The sequence below is a fragment of the Triturus cristatus genome, chromosome 5_2, assembly GCF_964204655.1.
Source record: "Triturus cristatus chromosome 5_2, aTriCri1.1, whole genome shotgun sequence".
In the NCBI taxonomy this organism is placed as follows: Eukaryota; Metazoa; Chordata; class Amphibia; order Caudata; family Salamandridae; genus Triturus; species Triturus cristatus.
In genome coordinates, this window is record NC_140588.1 from 922,933,680 (window position 1) to 922,961,526 (window position 27,847).

Consider the following 27,847-nt stretch of genomic DNA (forward strand, 5'->3'; position numbering starts at 1 on the left):
GGGGCCTGGGTTCATTAGACAGGATCCTCAGGCTGGCGGCAGCACAGTCCATCCTGACTGAGGTGGGGGCCAAACAGGAAGACTGCACGCAACAGGCTATCTGAAATCAGGGTTTAGACCAGCATTAGGTTCCCGAAAAGCTCACTTGCCGCCGTATGGGGCTCCTGAGAGCACAGAGTTTGGTAATTAAGTGGCCATCTTGCTACGTGGCCAGACCACGCCCCATGCATGGTATGTCATCTTATGCTATGTCACCTTATCTTATGATATGACATTGTATGTAATGTTATGTCATCTTATTTTGTGTTATCTTATCTAATGCTTTTTAATGAGGAATTACTGGAGAAATCTGACCTAGGGTTGCCAATTCTCCTGGTAAATCCTAATTTTCTAGTGAACCCTCAAGCTTCAACTTCTAATGGGCAGGATTTTTGCAACCCCTAGAGGTACCATTACCGTTGACATTGGTACCAGGGCTATTTTCTGGGCTGCTTATAATGAGGGCCATATTGCCTGTGTCTCCATCCACCAGTCTTATTTTCAGTAGCAGCTGCTATTGGGCAGTAGTGGTAGGGCGGGACGGGGGGTTAAAAAAAGAGAAGGGGGAAAAAAATCACTTACCTTCCTTTTGGCCGACTTTTCTCCACCCTCGTCCTATTCAGTCGACGAAACAGGAAGCACCCAGGATCCCAACTCCCTGGACCAATCACAATGCTGACTTACAGCAGCGTTGTCATTGGTCTGAGCACTGTGTTTCGGCTTTAGAGAGGGACTAGGACTGGGAGGTCAAATCGCCATGCGCACTTAGTGTGGGAAGTGCAGCCCCACCCCGCCTGCACCTTTACCTCGGCAATAGTGAAAAATAAATGGATAATAACAGTGTTAACCTTAGCGGAGGGGCCGTCCCTGGTTAGTTTTCATGCTTTCTTGTCTCAGAGTCAATGTCTGTGATTTCATGTCCCTGTGATCATGTTTCTCTCAATTTGTGTCTCTCTTTGTGGAAGATTTCTGCATAAACATTTAAGGCACACTACAGCCTCACAATGAATTTCTCTTCTGAAGGTAACACGGTTTGTAAGTTCTGGCAGCTTAGGCTAACTTTTTGTAGGTAGTTTAGTCATTCAGAAACAGGCAGGTTAAAGGAGTCAGTCAGTTCCTTCCATACAATGACTGTTACCTTGTTCTTTCAGACTATTCACATTAAAATAAACACACTTATGCATACAGCTGTGGCTGGAGCACTGGACACAGAGGCTTCTCATTGTGGAGATTCCACCCCCAGCGCGGCGACACCCCCACATCTGCAGGGCCCTCGCCACGAGCTCAGAGGCCCTTTGTGAATCAAGCCCAGGGAGAGTAGGATGTATCGAAATCCCAAGTCAATTTGCAAATATGACTTTCTGCGAGCTTACTACACAGCAAGTGAATAATTTACTCTGCGTCGGAACATGAGCAGATAGAGAGGAAAGGGGGAGGACAAATGCAGACACAATTTGTACATGTATAGTGCGCCAAGCTAACTACGCTGCATGGAGATAAAGCACTATGCATTAACATCAGACTAAAGAAGTTTATGGGGGAGAAAAATGTACTACTGAACATCCTAACAGATAAGGACTCGTATATGTCACATGTTGTCAGTGTCATCTTAAGTATTTTTGGGGGCAACTGCCAAGACATATTTTGAGGCCCCATTTGGAGCAACTTTGAATTTTATTACCCATTTTCTGATAATGCAAGCTTTCAAGATACAAACCAACATTAAATTATGCATGTGGGGTCACACAAAAACAATGGAAGAGGTTGAGATGGACAAATAGAATTGATAAAGAGTGGAACAGCACTATCCCAGGGTGGCCCTAGGAAAATAGGGGCCGTGAGCAATTGTCCACTTTGACCATGCCTTAAGTGTATCACAGTATGTCATTTTCTTTTATATTTCAGTACACATCTGCTTTGACCCATGATGCTGTTCTGGTTATCGCAGAGGCCTTCCGCTACCTGAGGAAGCAGCGCGTGGATGTATCCAGGAGAGGTAGTGCAGGTGACTGCCTCGCGAATCCAGCCGTACCCTGGAGCCAAGGAATCGATATAGAAAGAGCACTGAAAATGGTAATGTTCAAAATATTGACAGTAATATTGGTATCTCTCACTTCGTGTCTTTCTTCCCTTCTAGATGTTTGAGTGTACTGCTTTTCATTCAGCAGTAGGCTGTATACTGTCTATGTTATGGTGAATCAAGCTCTTATCATTTAACACCAAATATGTTCCTACAGTACAATACCCAATCACATACTTTCTATTTAATTAAATTAGTAATTCTCATTAGTACATTTTGAGATTCATGTATGGGGAGAGCAAAACCGTGCCTCAGTAGCATAGCAAAGGAAAACAGATTAGAAAATGAAGGTGGAAACCAAAGAATTGTGCATTCAAATGAGGTGTGTCTATCCATCCCATACAACATTTGTCTTGCAGACATTGCCTATGCCTAACCTTTCCTACCAACTACTTCTTCAAAAGCTCCCTCTCAATGCCTGTTGCACCTTCCAGCATCTGAATCCACTTGTTTGTGCTCAGTGTTGCTTCGTGTGGCCAGAAGCAACCATTGGCAAGCCAGCAGGTCAGAGTTCTTCCTACCTGCATGGTGTATCACATATGTAGAGAGGCCAGATAGCAAACATGAAGTTACAGTGCTGTGCCATTCTTGATTACAGCTTGCCTCCTCTGTACATTGTCCCACTACTTCTAGGTGAACATCTCTCCAGCCATGCAGTCTGTGCACTTCCTTACACTAGAATTTCCTGCTCCTCCCTCTACTTCTTGTCTGGTCCCTGTGGCAGCATCCGGTGTCCAGGGGTCTAGCTGTGCACCTGGCAGGATACCATGCTGTAGGCTCTTAGAGTTCTACTCACAACATGACACCTCAACGGAAGCTTTGCAGGCATTAAAATATTTACTTAGGGTTGGCGATGAGTATGTGGGGGTTGCCAATCTTTGTACATGCACCTTTTGCCTTTGTGTTAACGTCTTTGAATTGGTCGACATTAGGGGTTACTATGCACTGACATTCAGTTCAATGGTCCATCCTATTGCAGAAACCTTGTGCTCCCCTTAATTTTCCAACTAAATGAATGCAAGCCAAAATTCCTTAAAAATATGCCCAGACAGTAGAAATACTGCTATTTAGATTACAGCATCAAGGTTTGATTAGTTCAGTCTAATATGCACACTGTGTAACTTCAGGGCGGGGAATGGAGAGCAAGTGTGAGCAATTCACTGGCAAGGTACTGACTGCTGCAAATTATTCACAAAAACCTGATATAAATCTGACGGCAAAAAGATTCATAGTTAAAAAATGTTATATTGGTATGCTAACAATGAGGCATTAACTTTTGAAAAACAGATAAATAGTTAACTGGTTAGTTAAGGTGTGTGCCATGAAGAATTTAACCAGAAATCGTGATTCAAGATTAGGCCAGTATAAGTCCATTATTTTACCAGTGACTCTTTTTTAGTAAAAATTCGAGCAGTGAGTGGAAAAGGTATGTTATGTTATAGTTAAATGTCACTTTGGAAAGCGCCAAGTTCTCAGATACTGCCTAAAAGATTCATGGTAGAAAATAGACCAAAGTTTTTCCAGTAGAAAATTCCATAATGTTGCTAGGTATATTGTAAAGCTATAAAAGCCTAATCTGGATAGAGTTTTAGATGGTATCCGTTCCTATATTCAGAGCCTGTTTAGCTTAGCAACGATTGGTTGGGCTTGAAAGAATTTTGAGGATCCAGTAACTAGTCGGTTAGCTGCGTTTTGGATCATCTGAAGTCTTTTTGATAGATGACCTACATAATCTAAATATTGAGAATGGTAATTATTTAGATGTAATCCAATCAGCACTGAGGCAGACTAATTCTTTCCACTATCATTTCGAAAGGACAGGATTATTCTCAGTCATTTCAAATAAAAGTAGGTCAAAGAAAATATTTTGCCAGCCACAGAGAGTTTAGATTGCAGCCCAGACTTTTGACTGGTTTTGTTGGAGGAGGGGCATCCATCTCTGGAGTACTAAAATAATTTGTCCAGATGTATTTTCTTTCATGAACTATTATAGCCTCAATTGTGTTCATGTTCAATTCAAGGCAATCAGCTTCCATCGTATTTCAAATTATTTGCATGCAGTATTAGAAATATTGACTCCTGGCTGGTCCCCAGAAGCCTAACCAGGAGATGAGCATCATCTGAAAACATGTATGGATTAATAAAGACTGGAGAACTTTGGCAAGGGGAGACATGTTTTCATAAGGCAGGTGATAATGTTGGATGTTGGCTGACACTCCATTTAAGGGGAAGGTCTGGGTCTAGGTAATTGGTCATGCTGGCAGCTTGAGAGTGATCATTTAAAAAGGTTCCAGATGATCTTCTAAAATGCTCTGATCAACCATGTCAAATGCAGATGATTAGCTGATAAATATCACTGTATTGACACAACCATGGTTCTTGTTCATCCTCAGATCATTAAGAATAGCGAGAAGATCTGGTCCCATGCAATAGTGAGAAGAACTGGTTCCATGATATGCAGACGTCAGTAACTAGCCTGCTTACACTCTAAGATATTATTGATCTGTTTATGTTTTCATAGTTAGTTGGTAACATAGGTTTTTAGTACATTGACCTCTACTGGTAAGAGAGAGATAGAGTGAAAGTTTTTTCTAATTCATGGGGTTATCTTTGGGCTTTACAGTTGCTGATTTAAATGGTAAGTGAACCTTAAATTGTTCAAGTGCTAAATTCAATAAGGATTTAGGCAGGTGTAAAAGTAGGTCTTTGATCTCTTTAAACATTTTAGGAGGCAGGAATCATACTGAGCTCCAGAGACCACTTTGTTCAGCGCCTCCTGATGGTTGTCGTTAGACAGTTATTGTTGAAAAGGAAGGAGTGCAAAAGTAAAAGGTTAGGAGAAGTACATACCAGGGGAAAATGTCCTCTTTCATCGTCTTGTAGTAGGCAAATTTTCTCTGCAAAAATGTATTCATTGTATGCACATGTATTGGAAGGGGGTTATTTCTTGACTACTTTGAGTGCCCTCAGTTAGTTCTTTAATAGTCTGAAAGACAGTGATCTGGGGATTATTGGGGGTTAATAACGTATTAGAATACAAAGCGTTTTTAGTGCTGTTAAATAGTTCCTTGTAAGTAACCGTTGCTTTTTTAAAGCCGCTCTGTGATAGTTCCTGTGTCTCAACCTGTGGTGCCTGTGGTTCCTGTGCTGACGAGGTGCTGTTTTACCAGGTTTTTTTTTATCTGAGAACCAGGGTGCTGGTTTCCTTCACCCCCAAACCAATATGTTTTATTTGGTGGTAACACTTCAGCTGGTTATGATAGCCACCAAAAAACGGTAGAGCGCTTTTTTTCTATATCTGTGTGCTCCGGGTAGTGGCCTTGATTTATAAGCATCACATTCCAGGCATGTATTAATAGTTTCTTGCTCTCACTTTTAGCACGTGTAACTTCAATATCAAAATGAATGAACTGGTGGTCGGACAACAAGCACAGGTTAACTATCAGTACAGGCATCACGACGAATGAATGAATGAAAGAATTTTATTGCTAGATTAATTAAATTCATTGCAATTCTTAAACCAATGTAATCTTGATAAAAATCCGTGCAGAAGACGCGGTGCGGTACATTCATACACGTGCATTGAGAATATGTGAATAATGTCAAAAGACAAATAAAAACATACATGTAGATTAAAATTATAAAAACACCGTAATTTGCAATATTGATTAAATATTGAAGCCGCCTAAAGCTATGTGCAAGTAAGTAAACGTGACATGGTACCGGGATGCCCTCTTATGGCAGGGCAGGGTAGTAAATAACACAGTCTTCGGCCATTTTGGTAAAAAACAATCAACGTCAGCTGGCAGCTGAAGTAATGTGCTAATACACGGAATAAGGTGTAAAGTCCCCCTCATTCGACTGAGCAAAGTGTTGCAACCTTAAAGGGGATTATTCACTGAAAGAATGTATACAAAAGCGTAGAAAGGGTTTTCATAAAAAGCTTTCATGTCGGTTAAGCACTAGGAAAACACCAACGTCGGCCATCTTGAAGAGAACTGAATCTGCCTCTGCACAAGTTCATGCCCCTTTAGACAGGAACATTGATCTTAAGAGTTTCCTTCTTGGTAGTAACAAGGTTGGACAACTTTCTGTATTTGCATAATCTGCATCCTATGTTGTGTGATAGTAATATCTATTTCAAATATAGCTCTTTCATCGGCAACGGCACCAGCCTAGCCCATAGGATCTCTTTCAGGCATTTCTTTCTCTGGGTTTGGCTCAGGTATGGCTGTGTTTTGTGGGCCTCGTAGGGTGCAATGAGGGCTGACTGCCATTGTTTTTTCTTATGTCTGGCGATATCGTCTTCCTATGATAACTGATGGACTTGTTTGTTTATTGTGCCCTCTATGGCAGTGTAACTCATTCGTTCTGTTGTCCAGTTCTCAATTGCCAGATTAAAAGTCTCCATCGCTCTGTTTAAATAGCTGCTCCAGGGGTTATTCTTTGCTGCATATTTAGGTTAGCGCCTCCTTCATGGATCCTACTGGAGCGTTCAGGATCTGATAGTAGTATTTTGCATGCATATCCAAGCATTCATATTTTTGCAGCATGAGGCCGAACTCCAGTCTTATCAGATTGTTGCATGTCTATCTTGGAAGCCAAAAGATGCGCTTGTAGCCCTGACACTGGCTTTCACTAGTAAAGACTCACTGTGCCCTAGAAATGCTTATTACGCATTGCCTACTGTAGATAGCAGTTTTGCTTTGAGGATCCAATTCTGACATGCACTCATTTTCTCTGAGCCACAAAAAATGCCCTAGATAGTTGTAACTTCTTGCTGATGATATGGTCTGGGAGCCCATCTCCATCTGTGCGATGTCTTGTCTTGCGCAGCGGCTGGCTATCACCACTTTGGACTTACTTTGGCTGGCAACCAGGTCGTTGCGTTCATTGTAGATGTGTAAGGCATCTAGGCCCTTCTGGAGGACAATTTTTTATGGTGAAGAAGTAGCAAATCATTGACATACTGCATCAACTACAGTTTCTTCTGACCTATCTTCAGGTGGCTAGGTTAGCAGTCTGCAGCTCCTTGCCCATATCCACCATGTATATTATAGATTGAAGAGTGTGGGGACAAGGACGCATCCTTGCTTTAGACCCCAACCGGTATAGATTTTTGAGGATACCCCTGCAAGTTTTACTTGCACCCAGGTCCCGCTGTAGAGGGAGATGATAGGCTTCAGGAGGCAGTCCGAAATGTTCAAATTTTTGAGCTTCCTACATAGATTGTTGCGAACAACATCGTCAAGCACGGCAGAGTAATCTATGAAGTAGGCGAACACCGGCATGTTATTTGTGACATCGGCTTACTGTATGATATAAGATAGAGCAACGTTGTTGTCAATAGTTGAACCGCCCTTACGGAATCCGGTTCGGTAGAAGAGAATTATACCTTCTTCTTCAATCTATCTTGTTAATTCCATTAGTAGTTTGTTCGTATAAGCCTTCCTCTCAATGTCCAGGAGGGTGATTAGTTTGTAATTTTTTTGGTCTGTAATGTCGCATTTCTTGAGAAATGGATGAAGGAGCGACCCTCGCCACGAGTACAGGACATCTGTCTGCAGTCTGCATGCTGTATACAAGGGAATGAGGACCCTAAGCCAAACCGCAGGATCCTCTCTGTGCATTCCTCCTGGAAGTCCGATTAGGCCCAAAGCCCCTTCCTTTCTTATCCTTTCTATTATTTTCAATATTGACTGCTTATCCAGCGATATGGTTACTTTAACTGTGGGACGTTAGCTATAGTTAATGGCCCTTGTTGAAGGTGGATCAGGCCTTATTCCAGTTGATGCGTTTCCGGGTTTCTCTGTGTATATGTTCTCTACGTGCGTTACCCGTACTTCCACAGCCAGAGAGTTGCGCCTGTCAGTTTTTTCTTTTTCCAGCATGTTTATATCTTTCCAAAACTGCTGCTTTTTGTTGTTTTTGGTGGCTCATAGATTTTAATCCCTTCTGCTCCATAGTGCTTTTACTTTAGCAGCCAAAGTAGGGGTTTGTGTTTCTGATTTATCTCATTTATCTTTCTCCTTGAACCAGTGCTCCCAGGGCATCACCACCAAACTGTTCAAGTATTTTTTTTTCAAACAAAGATGTTTCTTACCTACAACTTTACATGGGTGGAAATGTGTTTGACAGCTCATCTAGACACACCTTAATATTGTTTAATACTTCATATCGTGGGTTAATTATTACATAAAGAAGCAGATGTCGATATAGGGCCTCATTTAAATTATGGTGGGCAGCCCACTGGCTGTCATGTCAGCTTGGGCTATGACTTCGGATTCCTGACAGAGGACCATTCTACACATTAAGTGATCCCTGCCAGGCAGCCGGGCATCTCTGTGGCTTTGCTGTACCCCTGCAGCTGTGGAGATTTCTTCAAAGGCACTAATGTTTTGTCAAGCTTTCTATGGCTCTCCTCAGCAGGAGAAATGTAAGCTGACTAACTGGACTAAACGTGGTGGATATTCTGAGATATGCGGCCCGCCAGCCCAGTAGCAGACTAGCCACAGGTCAAAGGTTTCTACCAGCAGAGGCAGCTGGCGCTCAACCAACAGGGAACCTGGTGCTTCACCTGCCTATAGTGGGCACTGACTGTAACAGAGGGGCATACTCCTCTATTTGGCATATACTCTACATCGACCAAACTCTAATTGACTCTCTTAGTCTTAGTTTCAATTGAATAATTTTATTGCACTGAATGCTTTAAATAATCTAAGGGCCATGGCACTGATCCATTGTGCAATGGGGATCCAACAGTTTTGGACTTACATTTTCTCTACGCACTGCAAAAGTCATGCTCAGTCAATACACTACTGGCACGGCTTGGTCCATGCAAACATCGTTGGACAGTGGGCGGTCAGTGCAGATGCTTGAGCAAATATGTCTTCCTCCTAGAGCAACAGTGCTCAGTGACTAATAACATGCATGTACTATTACTCCTGGCATTCTATTAGTCTGATGCCAATGAAGATATTCAGGCTTTTATTTGCTCTCACTCTTTTCATGATGAATTTGGCCCATTTGTTCAGATTGAGATTGTTCTTTACTGAATATGAAACAAAATTTATAAAATGTGAATCAAAATTGAAAGTACAATACTATTTTCAACTTGGGCCAAATCAGAGAAGTCAGGAAACAATCATTCAAATCAACTTGAGCTTCAAATATAGTTTGAAAATAACTATAAGTGTAAGATGGGTGTGCCATCATCCATCACAAAAAAAGCTGATCAAATACAATTGTAGAATTCCCTCCCACCCTTCGGGAAGGCAAGATGGAATAGCCACCACTCCACCTCCCAGGTCATCAAGCAAAGCCAGGGAGAGAATTGTTCAATCTTCCCTACAACATACTTGTGTCAGGTGGAGGGGTTAATAGGTAGCCCCCTAATCCTGGCGAGTCCACGGAGCCCAGAGCACAGCTTTTTTCTTTTTTTGTCAAACAGGCTGTGGAGAGATATTAATAATGGTCAAACTTGACCCACCTTTTATGAAAAATGCAGCATGAGGTCTTCCTGCCCATGTTCTTTTTTTTTTCTTTTGTGTAGTCTCTGTGCTTGCGAATATTGGGAAGAAACACTTTTGCTTGTCCAGTGTACGTATACAAAGTGCAGTGCATGTACGACAATGATCTATTGCACATGCATGCACTTATGGGTGTTCAAAGTCTTGTAGAAAATGAGCATTTGTTTGACCTGCACACTGAGCACTCATATTTTGCAGCATCTCTACGATAGGGCTAAACAGATTTCAACAAACTAAGAAAGAGCACAGAATGAACAAATGGCAAAAAATAAAAATTGGTGACGGTCATTCTCCTGTTTTTGGAGTTACACACGAGAAACATCTCCCAAAGGAAATCCCATTTTAAATGTCAGTGAACACTACTATAGGACCCCTTAAAATGTCTGACTGGCTTGTACCAAATTTGGCCTGCTGTACATGTCCCCTAAACATTTATCTCCATGTGTGGTTTAGACTGGTCAAGTGGGGGGGGGGGGCATCAGATTTCCTACATGGTGAGATTTCAATAGTAACTACAGGGGCGTGTCTCTACAACACCTTTCAGAGTTGTGTCACAGAGTAAATAAAATGCCCTGCTTGAAGTTTTTATAAAAATACTTTTACTACACAAAAACAGACCGCACTCAATTCCTCAGAGACAGTTAAATGTACATGTTTTAGATGCGCTAACTGAAGTTGCTTTTAAATATGTTCACACTGTGATTCCCTTAAATGTGAATAGGATACATGTGATTTACAACAAATGAAAATGACACTGGATTTGCTCGTGTGTGTTTGTGAAGTGTGTGTGGGGGTGGGGGGGCGTGTCTGAGCATTTTTACCTAGAGCAGCGAAATCTCCAAGGAACTTTGTAGAATACCATTATATATCGATGAATGCACGGAGCAAACTGGTGCATTAATGGATTTACCAAATGGGTAACCTTAGTGGTTAACCTCAAGGTCGTAGTATTTAAATTGTGACAATCCAATATTTCTCTCTCCTGTAAAAAACACACGTGTAATACCTTTCAGTGGGTGAGGCGAGGCTGATTGAAACTGCGTGGCTGTGGTTTCATCCAGAAGGCCTGCCCAGCTCTCCTCTCTGCCAATGAACACCACATGCCCTGCTTTGCAGTTTTACAGAACTGAGTCTTTCTTTTAGCTTCCATGTTCTGATTGCCATGGTGCCCTTGATCACAGGCCCTACGACAGAGTAATTGTTCTTTGCCTTAGAGATTTCCCGTTGTCTACAGAGGGCACTTAACAGATGCTGCAGGCAGTTGTAGTGCAGTGAGGCCTTCTGCTCCAGTCTCCGTGACCCAATTAATGTCTCTACATTGGCCACCGTAGGATTGCATGTAACATATTGTCGAACAGCGCATTGCGTTCGTAACCACATATAATTATTGAAAACAACTCCGCTCCCTGCTTCTTTATCTAATGGTGTGGCATCTTTTTATTGAGCACGTGCCATTTCCTTTTCCACAACTGGAACTAAATATCATTTCATATAAAGGCCTGACTATACTTTACCATCTCCGCTCCCAAGTACCATATTTCTATGATAAACAAGTTCTACAAACGTATTAATAAGTAATATATGCCCAAACAATCTTACGTGGTACTTGAGGTGCGATATTCAGCGACTTAAAGAGTCATAACATTCTAAAAACATTCCTGAAATTCTGATTTGCCCGGTTTGAGGTCCATGAGATGCCACATGACAGGAGAAATATTCCTCAAATCAGCTACACATAGATTTGCGAAAATGCCCTGGAAACACATAATGGGCCTCATTATGATGAGACCCGGAAAGCCTCCGTTGTGGCTGATTTGTTTTACTTTCAACTGCTGCATTACAATGCAGATGGTCGAAAGTGAAACTGACCAGTCATTCCGGCTGGATTCTGACAGGCTCCAGGAGCACGTCGGCCAGTCGGAGGCCTGCCCATATTCCTATGGACGGCGTTTCTGCTGCAGGGATTTCTGACATGGAAAGTCTGTCGGAAAGTGACATTGAGGGCCCCTAGCAGGAGGGCCCCTTTCACCCTGCTGCCTCGGGTTGGGGGCCGAGGGGGCACCTATGGTGCCCCCCTGTTTATCCCTGCACCGTGTGGTAGGCACCTTGATGTGCCTGTCACGTGGTGCAGGGATGAACAGATTCTCCCATTTCTCTATGGGAGCTTGTACTACGGCTGGTTTACGGCCACAGCACAAGCTCCCATAGAGAAATGGGAGTATGCAACTGCACCGTGTGCGGTCGCATTGTAATGCTGCGATCGGGACAGCCGACCAGAAGTCAGGCGGTCTCGATTCCGCAATGGTGTCTAACAGATATGAGTCGGCCCAACATCGTAATGAGGGCCTATGTGTTTACTTTCCCCTTTTTCCATGATCTCCACAGACATTTTTTACGGCCTTTATTCGAAAGGCTGATCATAAGAACAAAGACTGAGATATTTTTTCTAAATGATGAAATAAATTAACGGCCTGATTTACATTTCGACTGACAGGTTACTCCATCACAACAGTGACTGATATCCCATCCACCGAAATATAAATTCCATAAGATACAATGGGATTTATATTTTGGCGGATGGGATATTCGTCACCGTTGTGACGGAGTAACCCGTCTGCCGAGATCTAAATCAGGCCCTAAATCTAAAGAAGAGCTGCATATTTCTGGTTATTTATTGTGGCAATATTTAGAAAGTGGACATTTTAACCAAAAATATTAAGGACATTAGGCAGGGAGTAAAACTGAACCATAATCATTTTAATTTATCATACAGGACTCGAACATCCATTTATACTTTTAACTAAGCTATTTATTTTTTTATGTTTGAAAAGCTTTATTTGAATAATATTAGAAAATGGAAAGGCCAGCAATACAGAAAGTGGCATAATGGAATAATACATAATAATAATATGGCTAACAGAGAAGTAAAAGAGAAAGCTGTTTAAGTTTATAAAGGAAGTGAGGGGGAGGAAAGGGGGAGGGAAGAGAAGAGAAGAAAAAGGGGGGAGGAAGGAAGGGGAAGGGGAGAGAAAAGGGGATTCTTACACATTGAAAAAATATGGAATTGCATATTTACATAGAAATGCAAACAATAATTACCATATAGTAATAAAGATAACGAATCAACAAGAATTAGAAGAAAAGAGCAGAAAAGATAAACATTTAAGGAGGTTTAACATTTTCAGCATTCAAACGATAATTATCTGCTAACACCAATTTATCTAAGTAAGAAGTGAGAGGTAACCAAAAAAGTTCTCCATTAACCATGCAGGATGCAGTTAGTGACTGCACCCACCTGCAAGGGGATGTCTAGGCCAGGTGTCTCCAACCAGTCAATTGGGACCTCCCAGTAGCTTCCAGACAACTTCAGAGTAGTTCACAGCCTTGAGTTCATTTGTAAATAAGCACAGGCTCACATTTTCCTTTTAAAGGTAAGGGACAGCAATGGTTATTTTACATTATTATCATCAAGCTACGGATAGCAGGGCCTGATAATGAGCAGTGCTCAGTCATATTTATGACCCAGGCTGGGGCCGGTGCTCAGAGATGAAGAACAGAAGCACTGAGCTATTTGCCTCTTAAAGAAAAAGGTCCTTGCCTACTCCTTATTGGAGTGTGAGAACAAAATGATGTTTCTGACTGCTTTTAAATGGGAGAATATTAAAATGGAAAGTTACCTCAGTGATATAGTCAACTGTTCATTTTATTTTTCTCCTACTTCAAGGTGTTGAATTTCCAAACAGCAGGCATCTTGCTCCCAGTGACCAGTGGACAGTGTGCCATATGTATAAGTGAAACATACAGTATTTATTTTGAGTGGGAGAAATTTGAAGTGCAGAAAAATGTTCCATACTTTGAATATTTTTGCAGAACATTTTCCTGCACTTTATATTTCTCCCATTTTAAACAAAATGGTTGTATGTTTGTGTTATGCATCTAAATGTGCCGCATATGACGAAAGGTATGTCCTGTGCCACAAGTACATACAACACAGGATCTCAGTCCCCCATGCACATATATCCCATGGATACGCATGCATGTTTATAATTCCCACAAACCACGCTCTGACTGTCACACATGCCAGCCCTGTCATAGTGCCCCTAGTCACAGTATTTTATTTCAAGCCATAGTATCTGGCTATATACGTACATTAGCCTTTAAGTCAAAGACGCTGGGCGTGGGGGTGTCTGGTAACAAAGCGCAAGTTGCTTAGCCTTCAGTAGCTCACAATGATTTTCAGTGATCAGAAGTAGCTCTCACTACGGAAAAGGTTGGAGACCTGGTCTAGGGAATCCATAGGACCACCTTCAGAAGGCTGCCATCCTGAGGCGCACTGATAGTGTGACACCTTTTTGGTGGCGCACTGTCAGTGCACCTCCTGACAGCTTTGTTGTTTTGGCACCTGCATCTATAATACAGCACGGGCACAGAAGCAAAGAAATTCTCTAATTTGCATGGGGCCACACCCCCATGCAAATGAGGGAACGCCCTCTGATAATAGCGCTGGCGCTATATGTGTGCCAGTGCTATCTGTATTACAGAAGGGGCTGCAAAATTGTCTGCGGCCCCTTCTGCAATACAATAGTATCCCCCTGGCACGCAAAGTGGGCACAAATGCCCGTTGCACCCCTCGGGCAGTTTGTATAATACTGCCCCTGGTGTCCAAAGAGCTTAACACAATAACAGATGTTTCGTACAGAATAAAGTCAATTGATATCCTAGGAGTATAGCAAGGTATTCCTAATTAGATTATACAATATTCTTAGTGATGGTGGTTCGGGCATTCTCATGAAGTAACGGCCCGCCACTAATTTAGGTGTCTTGGGGAGGGCCTCTAGGGAAATTTTCTACTTGATAAATGGATGTTACTTATGCTATTAAAACAACTCTGCTTTAGGGCCCTCATGAAGCATGTTATGTGTTCCACTCGCTCTCATGGCTCCAGATGACAGAAAGCACTGGCATGAGTCTGCACAACCTAAACATGTGGTCATTGTCAACAGGACCAATAGGAGTGAGCGGTAAGCGCACCCACCATTATTCCGAACAGCACATTCATGTGGGTCTCAGTGGATACCATCCTCCCTCATGAGCAGCATGTGCTGAATTCCTATTTTTTGGCTGCCACGGCTCTGAGTGTGGAACACGGCTGTAGGAAGGTGGATATCTGACTATGGTTACCCCCAACTTTTTGCCTAGTGTCTAGCTGGTTTTTCGACTTAGTTGGCCTGAGATCCTGCCATTCAGGGTCTCAGGCTGTCTGCTCTCTCTTTAAAATGGACTCCATGTACCCTAGGTACATTCCCAATTGGTAAGGATCACCTTATTGGCCCCTGTACAGTGTACCTTAGGTACCCAGGGCATAGGTGTACCCTAGGCCTACCAGGGGCTGCAGCATGTATTATGCCAACCCTGGCCTGGCCTTCCATTATGACACAACTGGCTGATCACTCAGCTGGGGCAAGGTCGTGTAATCACTCATTGCTTAGGTGTAGTATTCCTATACCTAACTTACATATAGACACATGTGTACCTATCAGCCACTCCTATGGCAGGCCTTAACAATCCTGGAGGCAGAGTGCTTGGTAACATGTGAGATGGTGCTCTAGCATGAGCTGAGCCTGTCTGCAGCTTTCGGAACCATGTCCTTATAGCTGTTCTATGATATAGCCTACCATATACTCTTAAAGTGCCTTATAATCTTAAACGGTTATGGTAACTATGGTTTGGCTTTATCAAAACATGTCGTGTAAGGTGTCTAACAGTTTGGAATAATACCCCCATCCCATTTCTGGTGATGAGGATATTATTCCTCCCTTCTAGAGGGAGAGACATGTTAAAATCCTACTTTGCTGTTTAACTCTAACCAAAGCCTCAGCATCACAAAATGGATGCTGCTGCCACAGACACGAGTCTGACCTCCTGCTGCTGGGAGTGATCCCGGCAAGGGAGGCTTGGACAATAGGTTTCCTGCTTGGGGAGGTGCTAGCACCTCCCCAGACAGACTTTAGTGTATTGGGGCAGGGAGGGCTGAAAGGAATGAGACATGCCTGGGGCACACAAGGTGTCCCATGCATAGTCCAGTTCAAACCGGTGCTGGGGCACTCAAGCCCCAGTCCTGGCGCGAAACTGGACAAAGGGAAGGGGGTGTAGCCACCCCCCTCCCAGGTCCCACCCATAAGGCGTGACCTAGCAGGTAACCCAGCCCCCCAGATTAGTATAAGAGTGGTAGCTGGGCCCCAGGAGATTAGATTATCCTGAACCTGCAACTTGAACAGAAACTCTGGACCTTCGACATTTGACGAAAGAAGAAGACTGAAGAATCTCCCTTGTGGCCAAGGAGTGGCTACCCTGTGCAAACAGGCACCATCAAGAGACTACCCTTTGCTTTGCTGAAGTTCTACGAGGGACCGACTGCAGAGCCCGACCAGAGCCTTGACTCCCAGACTTCTCCGACCCTGATCCACATCCACAGCCGAGCTGAGATCCGTGGAGGCGACGAGAGACGTGGGACCGGCTACCTGGGAAAAGTGGCGAGTATCTTCCAGCGCAGCTTCTGAGGCACCCTCGAAGTTGTGCACTGGGGATTGAGAAGCCCCAACCCCAAGCACCATCTGCACCGAAGATCAGCCCCCCACACTCCACGAGTCCTGCGTGGGGCCCTTCTGCATTTTCCTGCTTGCCGCGTCTGGCCGGTTGCTTGCCCGTTGGCTAGTGGCCTTTGTGACGACGCTCCCTGAAATCTTCACTGCTGGTTTGGCTCCTCCAGACTGGCTCCCGCTTCTCTGCAAAAGAGAAGCACCCCAGACCTTCCTGGTCTGCACCAGAAGCAAGTCCTCCATTCTTTGTGGGTTCCGCTTGCCAAGGCTTGGTGAGTCCTAGTTCGACTTCGACGCCGCCGACAGCAAGAGCCTTCGTGGGATAGCTCGCCTCCTGGTCCTGGTCGTCCTCGACGTCTCCTGGTACCCGTGGCTGCAGCGACAAGCTTCACCTTTCACCTGCAATCTTCACGACATCGCCTGGTTCCTTCCTGGTTCCATGTGGTCACTGGCTAGTGACCTTGACTCTGTCCCTTCTGCTTGCAGGTATCCTCTCTTCTTGATCCCAGCCTTGGGATCCACCGGACACTCTTCACTGACTGCCTGTCAGCAACTTTCCTTCAGGCATCCATAGAAGTCCACGACGAAACCCGACGCAAGTTCACACCTATGCACCCGCAGCCCGTGGGCTAGGTAACTTGGGTACTTCGGTGCTCACAAGGGTAGTGACTATTCTAGGGTCTAGTTTCCAAGTCTCGACTCTCTAGCTGCTTCAGAAGTGTCCTTAAACTGTTAATTTCTAACTGCTAGTAATTCTATCGACTTCTACGCATTACGCGTGAGTGTTTCCACTCTGCACCTGAATCCCGTAGGCCTCCCACTTCCTAACTGTTGCTAGTGTAGTGTAGCCCCAGCGATTCCCTAGGCCTAGGCCTATCCTATTTCCGTGACAGTGGTCCTTATACCACTTCTTTAGTATATGGTTTGCGTGGCCCCTATGGCCTAACTGTATTACTTACCTCTGTGACTTAATGTATGCTTAAATAAGACTGTGTTGTACTTACCTCTAATCTCATAAAGAGTGCTGAGGGTTTGACTAGAATAAATACACTTTATTTTATATATATATCTGTTGTGGTGTCCTTTCATTTGGTATTCAAGGGATTATATATGGTATCACAGCTGGCTTCACATGCCATTCAGAGTTTAGCCTAAGACTGCTCTTGTCCATGCTACCACTAGGATAGCTGGTCTATAAGGTTGACTTTACAACCAATCAACATAAGGGTTGTTTGGACTGATATAAGGTGTACACTAGAACTAGTGACATCATACATCAGGCCAACTTCTCACAACGGCAAGCTGGAGCAAAGCAGAATTTGCAGCTTCAGTTTTGTCAGCGAATCACAGCAGGAGCTGCAGGAGTAAGTTGTACCACCAGCATTGCACTGAAAGGGGGCGAATGCTCAAGCAGCACCCTTACCACCCCCTACATCCCTGACTGACGTCACTATAATTCAAACAGATCTATATGAATGTTCAGGCAGCAGGGCCATCAATTAGAGCTTGCTGTGGCTTCATTATTGTGAATAGTGTCTTGAACATTCCCCTTTTCTAATACAGACGAGTTCTACTTATTTGCTAGTTTTTTAATCTTTTTCTTTATTTTTGTAGTGTCAAAATGATGTTTCATCGCATTTCTCTGCGATGTCCGAGGATGAATTTACACACAAGCTAAGGCCTCACCTATACTTCTTACTATATATTATTCAGTTGTGAAAAATTCCAGGCTAAAAAAGCTAAATTGCAAAAAGAACACACAAAAAAACTCTTAGTGTGGGATGTGTTGTCCAATGTAGTTTCCATTAAATGAATGGTAAAAACCCACTGTGAAGGAGATAGGATGAGCAGAAGTGAAATTCACAAGTCATAGATCTCCTCACAGCAGTGGTCCAAAGTAGGTCCATAGGCAAAGTTAAAGCACAGCCTTCCCTAAATAGATGTGCTTATCGGATTTGATGAAAGGTGAAATGATTGTTTTTCATACACATTGCTTCTTGCAATTGATTATATCGGTAAAGAGCATCATCTAAACTGTGCTTTGCCTAGATCATGGAGGGGAGGGGCCTGAGTAAAGCGCCAAGGTGTACCACTCAATAATCTGTGGTACCTTTTCTTCTAAAAGAAACATGAGAACCACAGAGGCATTGTTCTTCGTGGTGTTTGTCTGTGTATTCTGTATGCATATCATGGTACTTGAATATCATCAAGTCATTTCTAGATGGAAACAGAAGTTGTGATTGCCACAATCACAAGAGTGCAGGAATCCTCTGTGACCCTACTTAGCTCCAATAAGACTAGTTTATGCCCTGGGAGATGCCAAGGCTTCCATTGTCTTTCTCAAGGGTTCAGTGACTTTGCTCTTATTTTTACTTCTTAGCTCCATTATGCCAGGGCATCAGGTTCATCATCGCCAAAGCACAGTGCCACGATTTGCTTTCATTTCCTCATTAGAATCAATGCCAAAATAATACTCTTCGGAGACTGCTAAGTCTGTTTTCCGGCTCCTTTACTCCAAAGTAAGTGTATTTCTCACTCCCATTACAGGAAGAAACTGACTGTTTACTGTAAAGTTTGACGAAAAAGGAAAAGGGCAATGATACTTGGCTGAGATTGCTAATGACCAAGTTCCATCAGTTATTTGCCCCCTCCGCAACATCAATTAATGCAGCCTTTGTTGAGAGCTAACACCTCTGCCTCTTAAACAAGCCTTGGTCTCATTTCTCTAAAAAATAAAATTAATCTAGATCCCACCAATCAAGACAATTGGTAAAACTATTACTGAGTTTCTTACTTTGAATTATGGGCAATGAAGGCATTACTGTGTTCATTCTCTTGGACTTGTTGGCGGTCTTCAATACTATGGACCATAGATAATTGGTTCAGGTCACTGGGGAGACACCTGTGAAGTTCATGGATTTCCTTCTTTCTCTGTCAAAGTAATCAATGAATCCACTGCAGGTTATTTCAATTACTTCGCCCCATTGTCTCATGGCATCTTTCTGGGCTCTCCACTCTTGCATTGAATGTTAAATATTTACTTGAGACCTCTTAAAACATTCATCTGGGCTCAAAGTCTGATTTTTTAGTCATATGCAGACGTTACTTGTAATCTGATGACAGCGGCCTGGGCTCATCCTCACACACAGGCCCTTCTCCTTTGCCATGATGATTCTGAACCCTAGAGGTGGAACTGATGCAACGCTTCATCTGCTATAGAACCCCCTCTCTTCAGTTCAAACTTTTTGCCTAGATACAAAGTTTAAAACCTTAAGGTTTATTTGGTGCTAATGGTAATGAATGCTTAGGTGAAGCAGACCAAAAAGAACAATACATTGCACTGGACAAGCTTGAAAACAAACATCTACATCATGCTGCCTTTCGTCAGAGTTATCCTTCTTGGGATGTAATCAAATCCAGTATGGAATATACTAATGTCAACCACCTGGGAATGACCAAAAAAGAACTGTTCTTTCTTCAGAAAAATGAGAATGTTGGATTCCACTTGTTATTTGGCCTTAGGAAAACCATATATCCTTAGCTTAGAATGGCCATCTCTGGCGTCCATGAAATACGCAAGATATTACCCTTACATGCCTCTGTCGGGGAGAATGAGACCTCCAACCAATATCTCCTAAAACAAACTGAAACTCTACTCAACCTGAAAAACAAAGTATGTTCAGATCACCATGGTAGTGGGCCACAAACTCAGGAGTCTGATGGTAAAATGCTTTTGTCGGAGAACTCAGACAAGAAACACAATTTGAAAAAATACAATTTAAACTGAATAGCTAATTATGCTAGACTGCTCAAGCCTTTGATTACCACATGTCAGTTCCTAAGGACTTATTCTTCTTTAGTAATGCACTTTATAAAGTAGTTATCTAGCTACACATATACATCTAAGTGAGGTCACTGGGCATCATTCGAGGTAAGGGCCTATCAAGCCCGGAGTATGCTGATAGCATACATTACTATGTCTCAGTAACCATCAGTACAAAGACGTTACTCAATTTATTTGTCGTGGTTAGATAGGCATGTGAAATGAAAGTAGATGACACTTAGCCATACATGTTTTAGCTGATGATATTAGGGTCTAAATCCTGATTGGGCTGGGGCAATTAAAGCAAGAATGTGTTCGGCCAAACAAACATTTTGCCATATATAAGTGTAGTGTGAGTAAGTCTGTTTCCATCTAATAGAACTATGAATAACTGACTTGTGTATAAAAGTGAATCCATTTCAATTAAGAAAATTTGGAATATTCAAAATTTCATTCTGACCAAACTAAAGGCCCAATTCTGTGAACAATTACCTGCTCCAATGCTAAAATAAGTCTCTCTCTCTGAACATGTTACACAGCTTTCTAAAAATCTGCACTGCCATCTTTCTGTAGCTTTTAGAGACAACATCAAGATAGCTGTTTTAGATTACAAGGTCTTACAGATGTTGCAAGTCCATCTGCCATAGCATGATCAAAACTGTTTCTTATATTTTCCAAACCTCATTCCAATCTGGCCACTGCTCCACACTAAAATAAATAGGGAAAGTGGCACCGGCACCACAGAGCAGTCCCACGCTCTTCAATATTAGTATGAGTATTGACCAACCAACATTCCTATTTGATCCCTGTAAGGCCCGCTCAGCAACCTTATGGGACATTGCCTGAAAAGTGCAATAGCAACATTCATCTGCTTAGCCAGCCATCTTTGAATCAGGCTCTTCTCTGGTTTTCTGTATGTGCATTTGGACAGTGTCTGACTCAAACGTGACCACTTCGAGAGCATGGACTTCTATAGCATGTGTCCATCAGAGAGATGCGCAAATATGATTTGACAATATTGCATAAGATTAACTCTATAAATCAGAGTGGATCATTGCATGTTGTGTTAAGAACTAAAGAAAAACATCACAAAATATATTCCATACTGTTGGAAAACGAGGCAGTATCTGTGAGGCCTGCACAAATAACATGTCACATTTGTCCTTCACTGGGAACCAAACACCCTATTGTAGCGCTTGACTCTCAGAGGGTAGCGTTGCAGAGCAGTCTAAAGCTTACTCAAGGGAGGGGGTGTAGGCTAGTAATCGTCATGACAGGTGCGCAGAAATAACACTCAATAATTGATTGCCCAGTCTGTACTTTATAAACGTAAGAGTACATTTATTAGACACACACTACTCAATGCTATGCACCAATTTACAAATATACATAAGCTGTTGGAATTACTTTGTGACATTGCATAACATCTCCACCCCTCCCGCAGGAGGGGTTGGGGTCTAGTACCACCACTCCCATGTATGCACATCATCTTGCCCCCTAATGCAGTGGCACAACCTGGAGCAAGGGCCTTGCCAACTGGTACCATCCCAGTGGCGACCCACCCCATCATCTCAACAAGCATTAAAAATAGGTAATCCTGCCCTGGGGACACATAACCCTGACTGAGCATTTTATACTGACCATATACAGTATGCACCTCTACATCTTAGTGGCTAACAGTCTGGGTTGATCTTCCCCTAACGCAGGAATACATGTTTGGGCATCACTTTAAATGGGGTACTTTTCATAGCTGATAACAGTTGTACCGCATTGCAATCACAGCCTCTAAAAAGGCACCACAGGTAAAATCACAGGATTAAGCATTTACAGCCAGACACCCTAGCAGGAATGTCTGTCAACCTAATCCCACTTCACTTCACTTATAACTCCACCTTACACAGGTACTTCATATTACACATGTGACTTCCAGTCCCCCTAAAAGAAATAACATTGGTAAATGCACTTCACATGCAGTTGCACCTTTTCGCCTCCAGGTGATGCCTTTCTCAAGACATCCCCAGCACAGCCTTCCACACAAGGAGACAATCCTTAAGGCACCCCCCAGCTGTAGAACAAATATTCCAGCCCAGAGGAAAGTTGATTGCTGGCTGAGTCCTTGAGGGGTTATTCTTTTAAGTCCCCATGAGACTTAGGGGGGTAACTTTCATCCTTCGTGCTGGGGGGAGACTGCATTGCTTCTGCAGCTCCCCCTGCACCTTGGCACCCATGTCGCGGTAACTCCGTCCTCCTGGGGCCACCACACGCATAAAAACTGGTGTTTTCCTGCAGGCCGGCTCGGGCCTGCAAAGCATTATGGGGCGATGTTCTCCGGCACCGTGCATATCGTAGTAGCGGCTCCCCCGCTGCTCGGGGAAAGCTGCACTGACCATGCTGGCGGGCTCACGCCGCATCTGCCCATCATTGGGGGGCCGGGTCCCACCTGGACCCCCTGCCTGCCGTGAGTTATGCAGCCCGGGGAGTTCAGCCCCAGCTGCTCCTCGTATTTTTTGAGGGGCCTTGTCCCACCCGGGCACCTGGCACCTCTTTCGAGCTTCTTGTCCCCGTTCCCATGCGGTTGACCCATCTGGCCTTCTGGGGGGGGAGAGCCGCTCAGGGACCCCACCCCCAGTGGCTCCCGCCAGCTCCCTGACTGGCCAGCACTTTCGCGTGCTGCCACCGGAGCCAGCACTCCTGTTCTGGTCTGCCCGATCCGGCGGGCAGACGCGAGGCCGCTTCCCCGCTCCAGTGGATCTTCGGGGGAGTGCGACGGCACTCCCCCGCCTTCCCTCTACCGCGGGAGAGTGCGACAGCACTCCCACCACCTCTCCTTCACTACGGGGGCCCAGGGATGGGGTCCCAGGGTCACCTTCATGGGGAGCACGACGGCGCTCCCCGGATTGGCTTTGGTGCCTCGGGCCTGGGGTTGAGATCCCGGGCCCCAGGGAATCGTCGCGTCCCGACTTGGTTTCTCCCGTGAGGGGGATTGCGCGACGGCACACCCCCCTCCTCTTTAGCACCATCGCCAGGCGCCAGGTTGGGCTCCTGGCACCCCTTTTGGGTGTATTCATGGGGAGCGCGACGGGGCTCCCCGACTTGACTTTTTCCGGGGGCTGCCCCCAGGACCTGACCCACCCCAGCGGCACTTTGGAGACCGGTGGCGGAGCCCCACGCGCTTCGTCATCAGTCTTCTCAGAGGTCAAAAGTTGCCTACCTTCTGGGTGGCGTATTTCAGCCCCCAGGCGGCCGGTTTTTATCATTTTGGCCTCTTCTTGCTCCTGGTGGTGCTCCCAAGCCACTGGGAGAACTTTCTTTCCCCTCTTGGTCTCCAGGAGGGTGAATTCGGCAGGGAGCGGTCTTCACTGGCTCCCTGCGCCAGCCTCTCACCTGGCTCTCCTCCTGGGCCTCTCTTGTACTTGCGCAGAGGCCCAGGCTTCTGCTCACTGATCCTGGTCTCCCCTTGTGGCGCAAGTCAGGGTCCTGGGCCAGTCTGGAGGTTCTTCCTTCCAGCTGCCCATGGTGCCAGGCTCCAGCACCAGTCATCTTCAGCAGACCACACCCCAGAGAGAGCTCCTCTTCCTGTGCAGACTCTTTTTAAATAATGGAAGGGGGCTGGCAGGAAGTCTCTGTTTGCCCTATCACACAGCGACACATCACCTCTCTGCCCCTGCTCCCTCCTTCCTGCCCAGGCCTCTGGGTTTGTTCAAAATGATGTCGTCCAGGGTTCTGAACAGCGAGCGAGCTAGCTCCGCCCACTTCGCCGGCCACGCCCCCTTTTTTTTCTCCACTCCCTCTAAAACGCCCCTATAAAACAATGTGTATGGGCGGGAAGCGCAGCGGACGGGCGCAGCGGGCGCAGCGGGCGCAGCGGGCGCGACGATTGCGCGCCGAAGGCACGCCTAAGGCAAGCCCGTCTGCGCCCGTCCACGGCTGTCCGGGGCTAGGGGCACATCACTCTGCCCAATTTATCACCCATTCCCCCGCCCAACTCCGCAGCCTCCAGGGCCCATGGTCTTTACCAGCCACTACCTGTTCCCGCATTTCTTCTCTCGGCCTGTCTCCTGCTCCTTCTCCCGCCATCCTTCCCCTTCAACACATTCCCCCTCACCCCCCCGTGGGTGATGTTAACCCTGGATCCTCTAAAACCCTTTCGGTATACTACTTAAACACCCGGTCTGCAGTAGCCCACTCGCATGAACTATCGGTGCTGCTAGACCTTCATGCACCAGATCTTCTTTTTTTAACAGAAACATGGTTTTGCGATGACTCCCTCCCCGTTCTATTGGCCACTCTCCAGCCCCATATTACGCTCTACGTGCGGATCGCTATAATGGTAGAGCTGGGGGCGGTGTTGCGGTCATCGCCCGAACTGACCTCCCCTTTCAAACTCTTTCCTTGCCAGATATTGCCACTACGGAGTACCTGGCTATCCGTACCACCTCTATTACACCTCCCCTCACTTGCATACTTACCTATCGTCCCCCTCAATCCCCTTTATTGTTTCTCCCCGATTTTCTGGAAGTTTTGGCCACGATCACAGTTAACAACTCCTCCATTTTGCTCCTGGGTGACTTTAATTTTTGGCCCTCAGACCCCGCAGAATGCCCATCCTCAAAAGAATTTTCAGACACCCTTCAATCTCTTAACTTCACATCTCATATTCACTCTCCTACCCATGTCAAGGGTCACATCCTAGACCAGATTTGGTCCTTGAACTGTCCCGTAGAGTCCCTATCCATCTCACCTTGTACGTGGTCCGACCATCATTTGATCTCATTTGCCCTTCCCACACATCCTCCGGCCAAGCCCCCACTTCCTAAGAACATCTGGGTCCGCGCTTGGGGGCGAGTAGACCCTGAAAATGTATCCACCCTACTCACCACCTCCTACCCCTCCCTACAAGGTCTATCCACCCTTTCCCAGTTCACGGCCATTGAACAGTGGCTCTCCTCAGGCTGCGACTCTATTGCCCCTTTGAAACGGGTCACCTCAAAGCGGGAGAAGGATGCCAACCTGTGGTTTAATGAAGATCTTAAGGCCTCCAAACTAGCGGTACGTCAAGCGGAGCGGGCCTGGAGGAGAAACTACTGCCCCTCACTGCGATTGGAGTTCATTAACATCCTGACTCAATATAAAAAGGCTATCTTGGCGGCCAAAACAACCTATTTTTCTTCAAAAATCCTCGCAGCTGAGAACCAATCGAGGGAAATCTTCTCGATTGTGCACAACCTGGCATTCTCCGACAGAACCACTCTGAAGCCCACCCCTTCCCAGGAACTCTGTCACTCCCTAAACAATTTCTTCATTCAGAAAATAGCCACTATTAAAGCCAATATCCCTCTCCCCTCTCCTACCTTTGTGGATCCCCAGTGTCCTCCCCCCAAGGGACAACTCACTACTTTCCCTTCCTTGACCAAGGAATCCCTGACCTCCATAATTCCCCTTGTCAAATCCGGCTCTCCGTTAGATCCCTGCCCTGCCCACATCCTCAGTCACATCTTTACTACTTGTCCAGACCCCCCCTTCACCTCCTCTATAGTTCTCTCTCCCAGGGCGTGGTACCCAATCCACTCAAAACAGCAGTCATTGTTCCCATCCTGAAGAAGCCGAGCGCAGACCCCTCAGTCCCTGCCAATTTTCGCCCCATCTCTCTCCTGCCTTTCTTGGCGAAAGTGCTCGAGCGCCATGTCACCTGCGCTCTGAGCTCTTTTGTGGAGAAGTACGGGGTTCTTGCCCCCCGCCAGGCCGGATTCCGCCCCGCACACTCTACGGAGTCCGTAGTCCTCTCGGTCCTCGACAACCTCAGGGAGGGAATGGACACTAACCAGACCCAGGCCTTGGTTCTCCTCGATCTCTCAGCCGCTTTTGACACGGTTGATCATACCATCTTGCTTTCCCGTGTCAGGGCAGCGGGGATCGGGGGCACCGCGCTGGTATGGTTATCCTCCTTCCTGAGGGAACGCTCCCAGGCAGTTCGCCTGGGTGATTTTTCTGCGGACTTTCGGAAAGTTCAGTGCCGGGTCCCCCAAGGCTCCTCCCTTTCACCTCTTTTGTTTAATCTTTACATCGCCCCTCTTATTTTCTCACTGCAGCAAATGGAGGTCACCGTATTTAATTATGCGGATGACCTCCAACTTGTCTTTAATCTGTCTTCTTCCCCTGCCTCTGTTCTTAACTTCCAATCTATCATGATTCATATCCGGGACTGGATGAACCACAACCATCTGAAACTCAACCCAGACAAGACTGAGCTGGTGTTGACGGGTGGTTCATCCAGCCCCTGGTCTTCCTTGTTTTGGCCCCCTTCCCTAGGCTCTCCACCTGTCCCCTCTACCTCAGTAAAAACATTAGGCATTAATCTCAATTCTCAACTCACCCTTCACTCCCAGGTTAGTTCTGTGGTTTCTTCTTCTTTTCTTTCACTGCGCACTATACGCAAGGTGTCCCATTTTTTTTCTTTTGACGCTTTGAAACTGATCACCTTGGCAATGGTCATCTCCCGCCTGGATTACGGCAACGCCTTATATGCAAGTATACCTGCATATAGCTTAAGGCGTCTGCAGCAGATCCAAAACCAGGCGGCGCGCCTGGTGTTTAAACTACCAAAGTCTCACCACGTCACTCCCCTCCTCAAGTCCCTACATTGGCTCCCTGTCCGCGCGCGTGTCCAGTTTAAGCTTGCTTCCATCACCTTCCAAGCACGACTGGGCACGGCCCCGGCTTTTATCTCATCTGAGATCTTTCCCTATGTTCCCTCCAGGGAACTGCGTTCATCCACTCAATCCCTTCTCACAGTCCCGCGGTTCCGGAGGAAGAAATGGGGAGGATCGAAATTTGCTCCACTCTTCTGGAACTCCCTGCCTCTTGAGCTTAGAGCCTTAACTCTTTATCCGCAATTCCGGAAACAACTCAAAGCTCATTTGTTTACTAAATTTTTTAACTAGTTCATTAGCAGTTTCTGTTTCCTTTTAACTCGGCTTCGGCTTCCCTCGCCCAGATATCTGTTAGTTGCAGCGCCATGAAACCGCTGGTGAACGTGCACTTTATAAATAATTTTAAATTCAAATTCAAATTCAAATTCTCATGCCACATGGTCTCTGAAACCCCCTTCCCCACTCGCTGCCTTCTCTCGAGAGCAGCTTGGTGCCTGGCACCAGGTTTCAGCTGCTGATGGGTGAACCTGTAGCTCCACCCATCTTTTCTTCTTGGAATGGAGGCCTTCGCCCTTGGAATGCTTGTTCTGCAGGGCTGGGCCTCTGATGCTACAGCTTGGGGAGGAAGGTTATTAATTCAGCCTGTCATGGTCAGTCCCAGCCAGGCCCTGGTTATGAGCTGACTCAGAGAAGCATAACATTTCTGGATGGCCCAAAAGCAGTACAAATATGACTTTGGACTCTGCAGAATTCTTCTTCTCACATAAGTTACCATGGACTTTGGTGCATGTCTGGAATTTGTAGGCCCTAGGAAAGTCAAACTAGCCATGTTCTCCCCATCCTCATAGGAGAATAATGGAATAAAAACAGTAAAGCACACTGACTTTCCCTCAAATGTTTCTTCCCATTGTAGAAAGCCTATTCCATGTCACCACCCAGTTCTGCATAAGTCCTGCCACACCATTCAATTTGTAGCTGCTCTTGGGCTGCGCACGCCAGGAATCTCCCCTGCGCAGCCCGTACACGTGTGCACACTCATGTACACGTGTTTGCATGTAACCAGCCCGGTGCCCCTTACTCTGGCTGCAGCGCAGCGGCCTACTTGCACCAGGGGGACACCGGTAAAA

At 45.4% G+C, this 27,847-nt stretch overlaps 1 protein-coding gene across 5 annotated transcripts in view; it reads left to right on the forward strand.

The window, feature by feature from the left end:
- GRIA3 (glutamate ionotropic receptor AMPA type subunit 3) overlaps positions 1-27,847 on the forward strand; it is a 1,128,422-nt gene that overhangs the window by 727,450 nt on the left and 373,125 nt on the right. For all 5 annotated transcript variants that reach the window (XR_014962259.1, XR_014962260.1, XM_085608118.1 and 2 more), the window contains exon 7: positions 1,945-2,112. Coding sequence is in view for 3 of the 5 variants with exons in the window: in XM_085608118.1 (XP_085464244.1) it covers positions 1,945-2,112 (168 nt within the window). In the remaining 2 variants the exon portion in view is untranslated. The remainder of the gene's footprint in view (positions 1-1,944; positions 2,113-27,847) is intronic.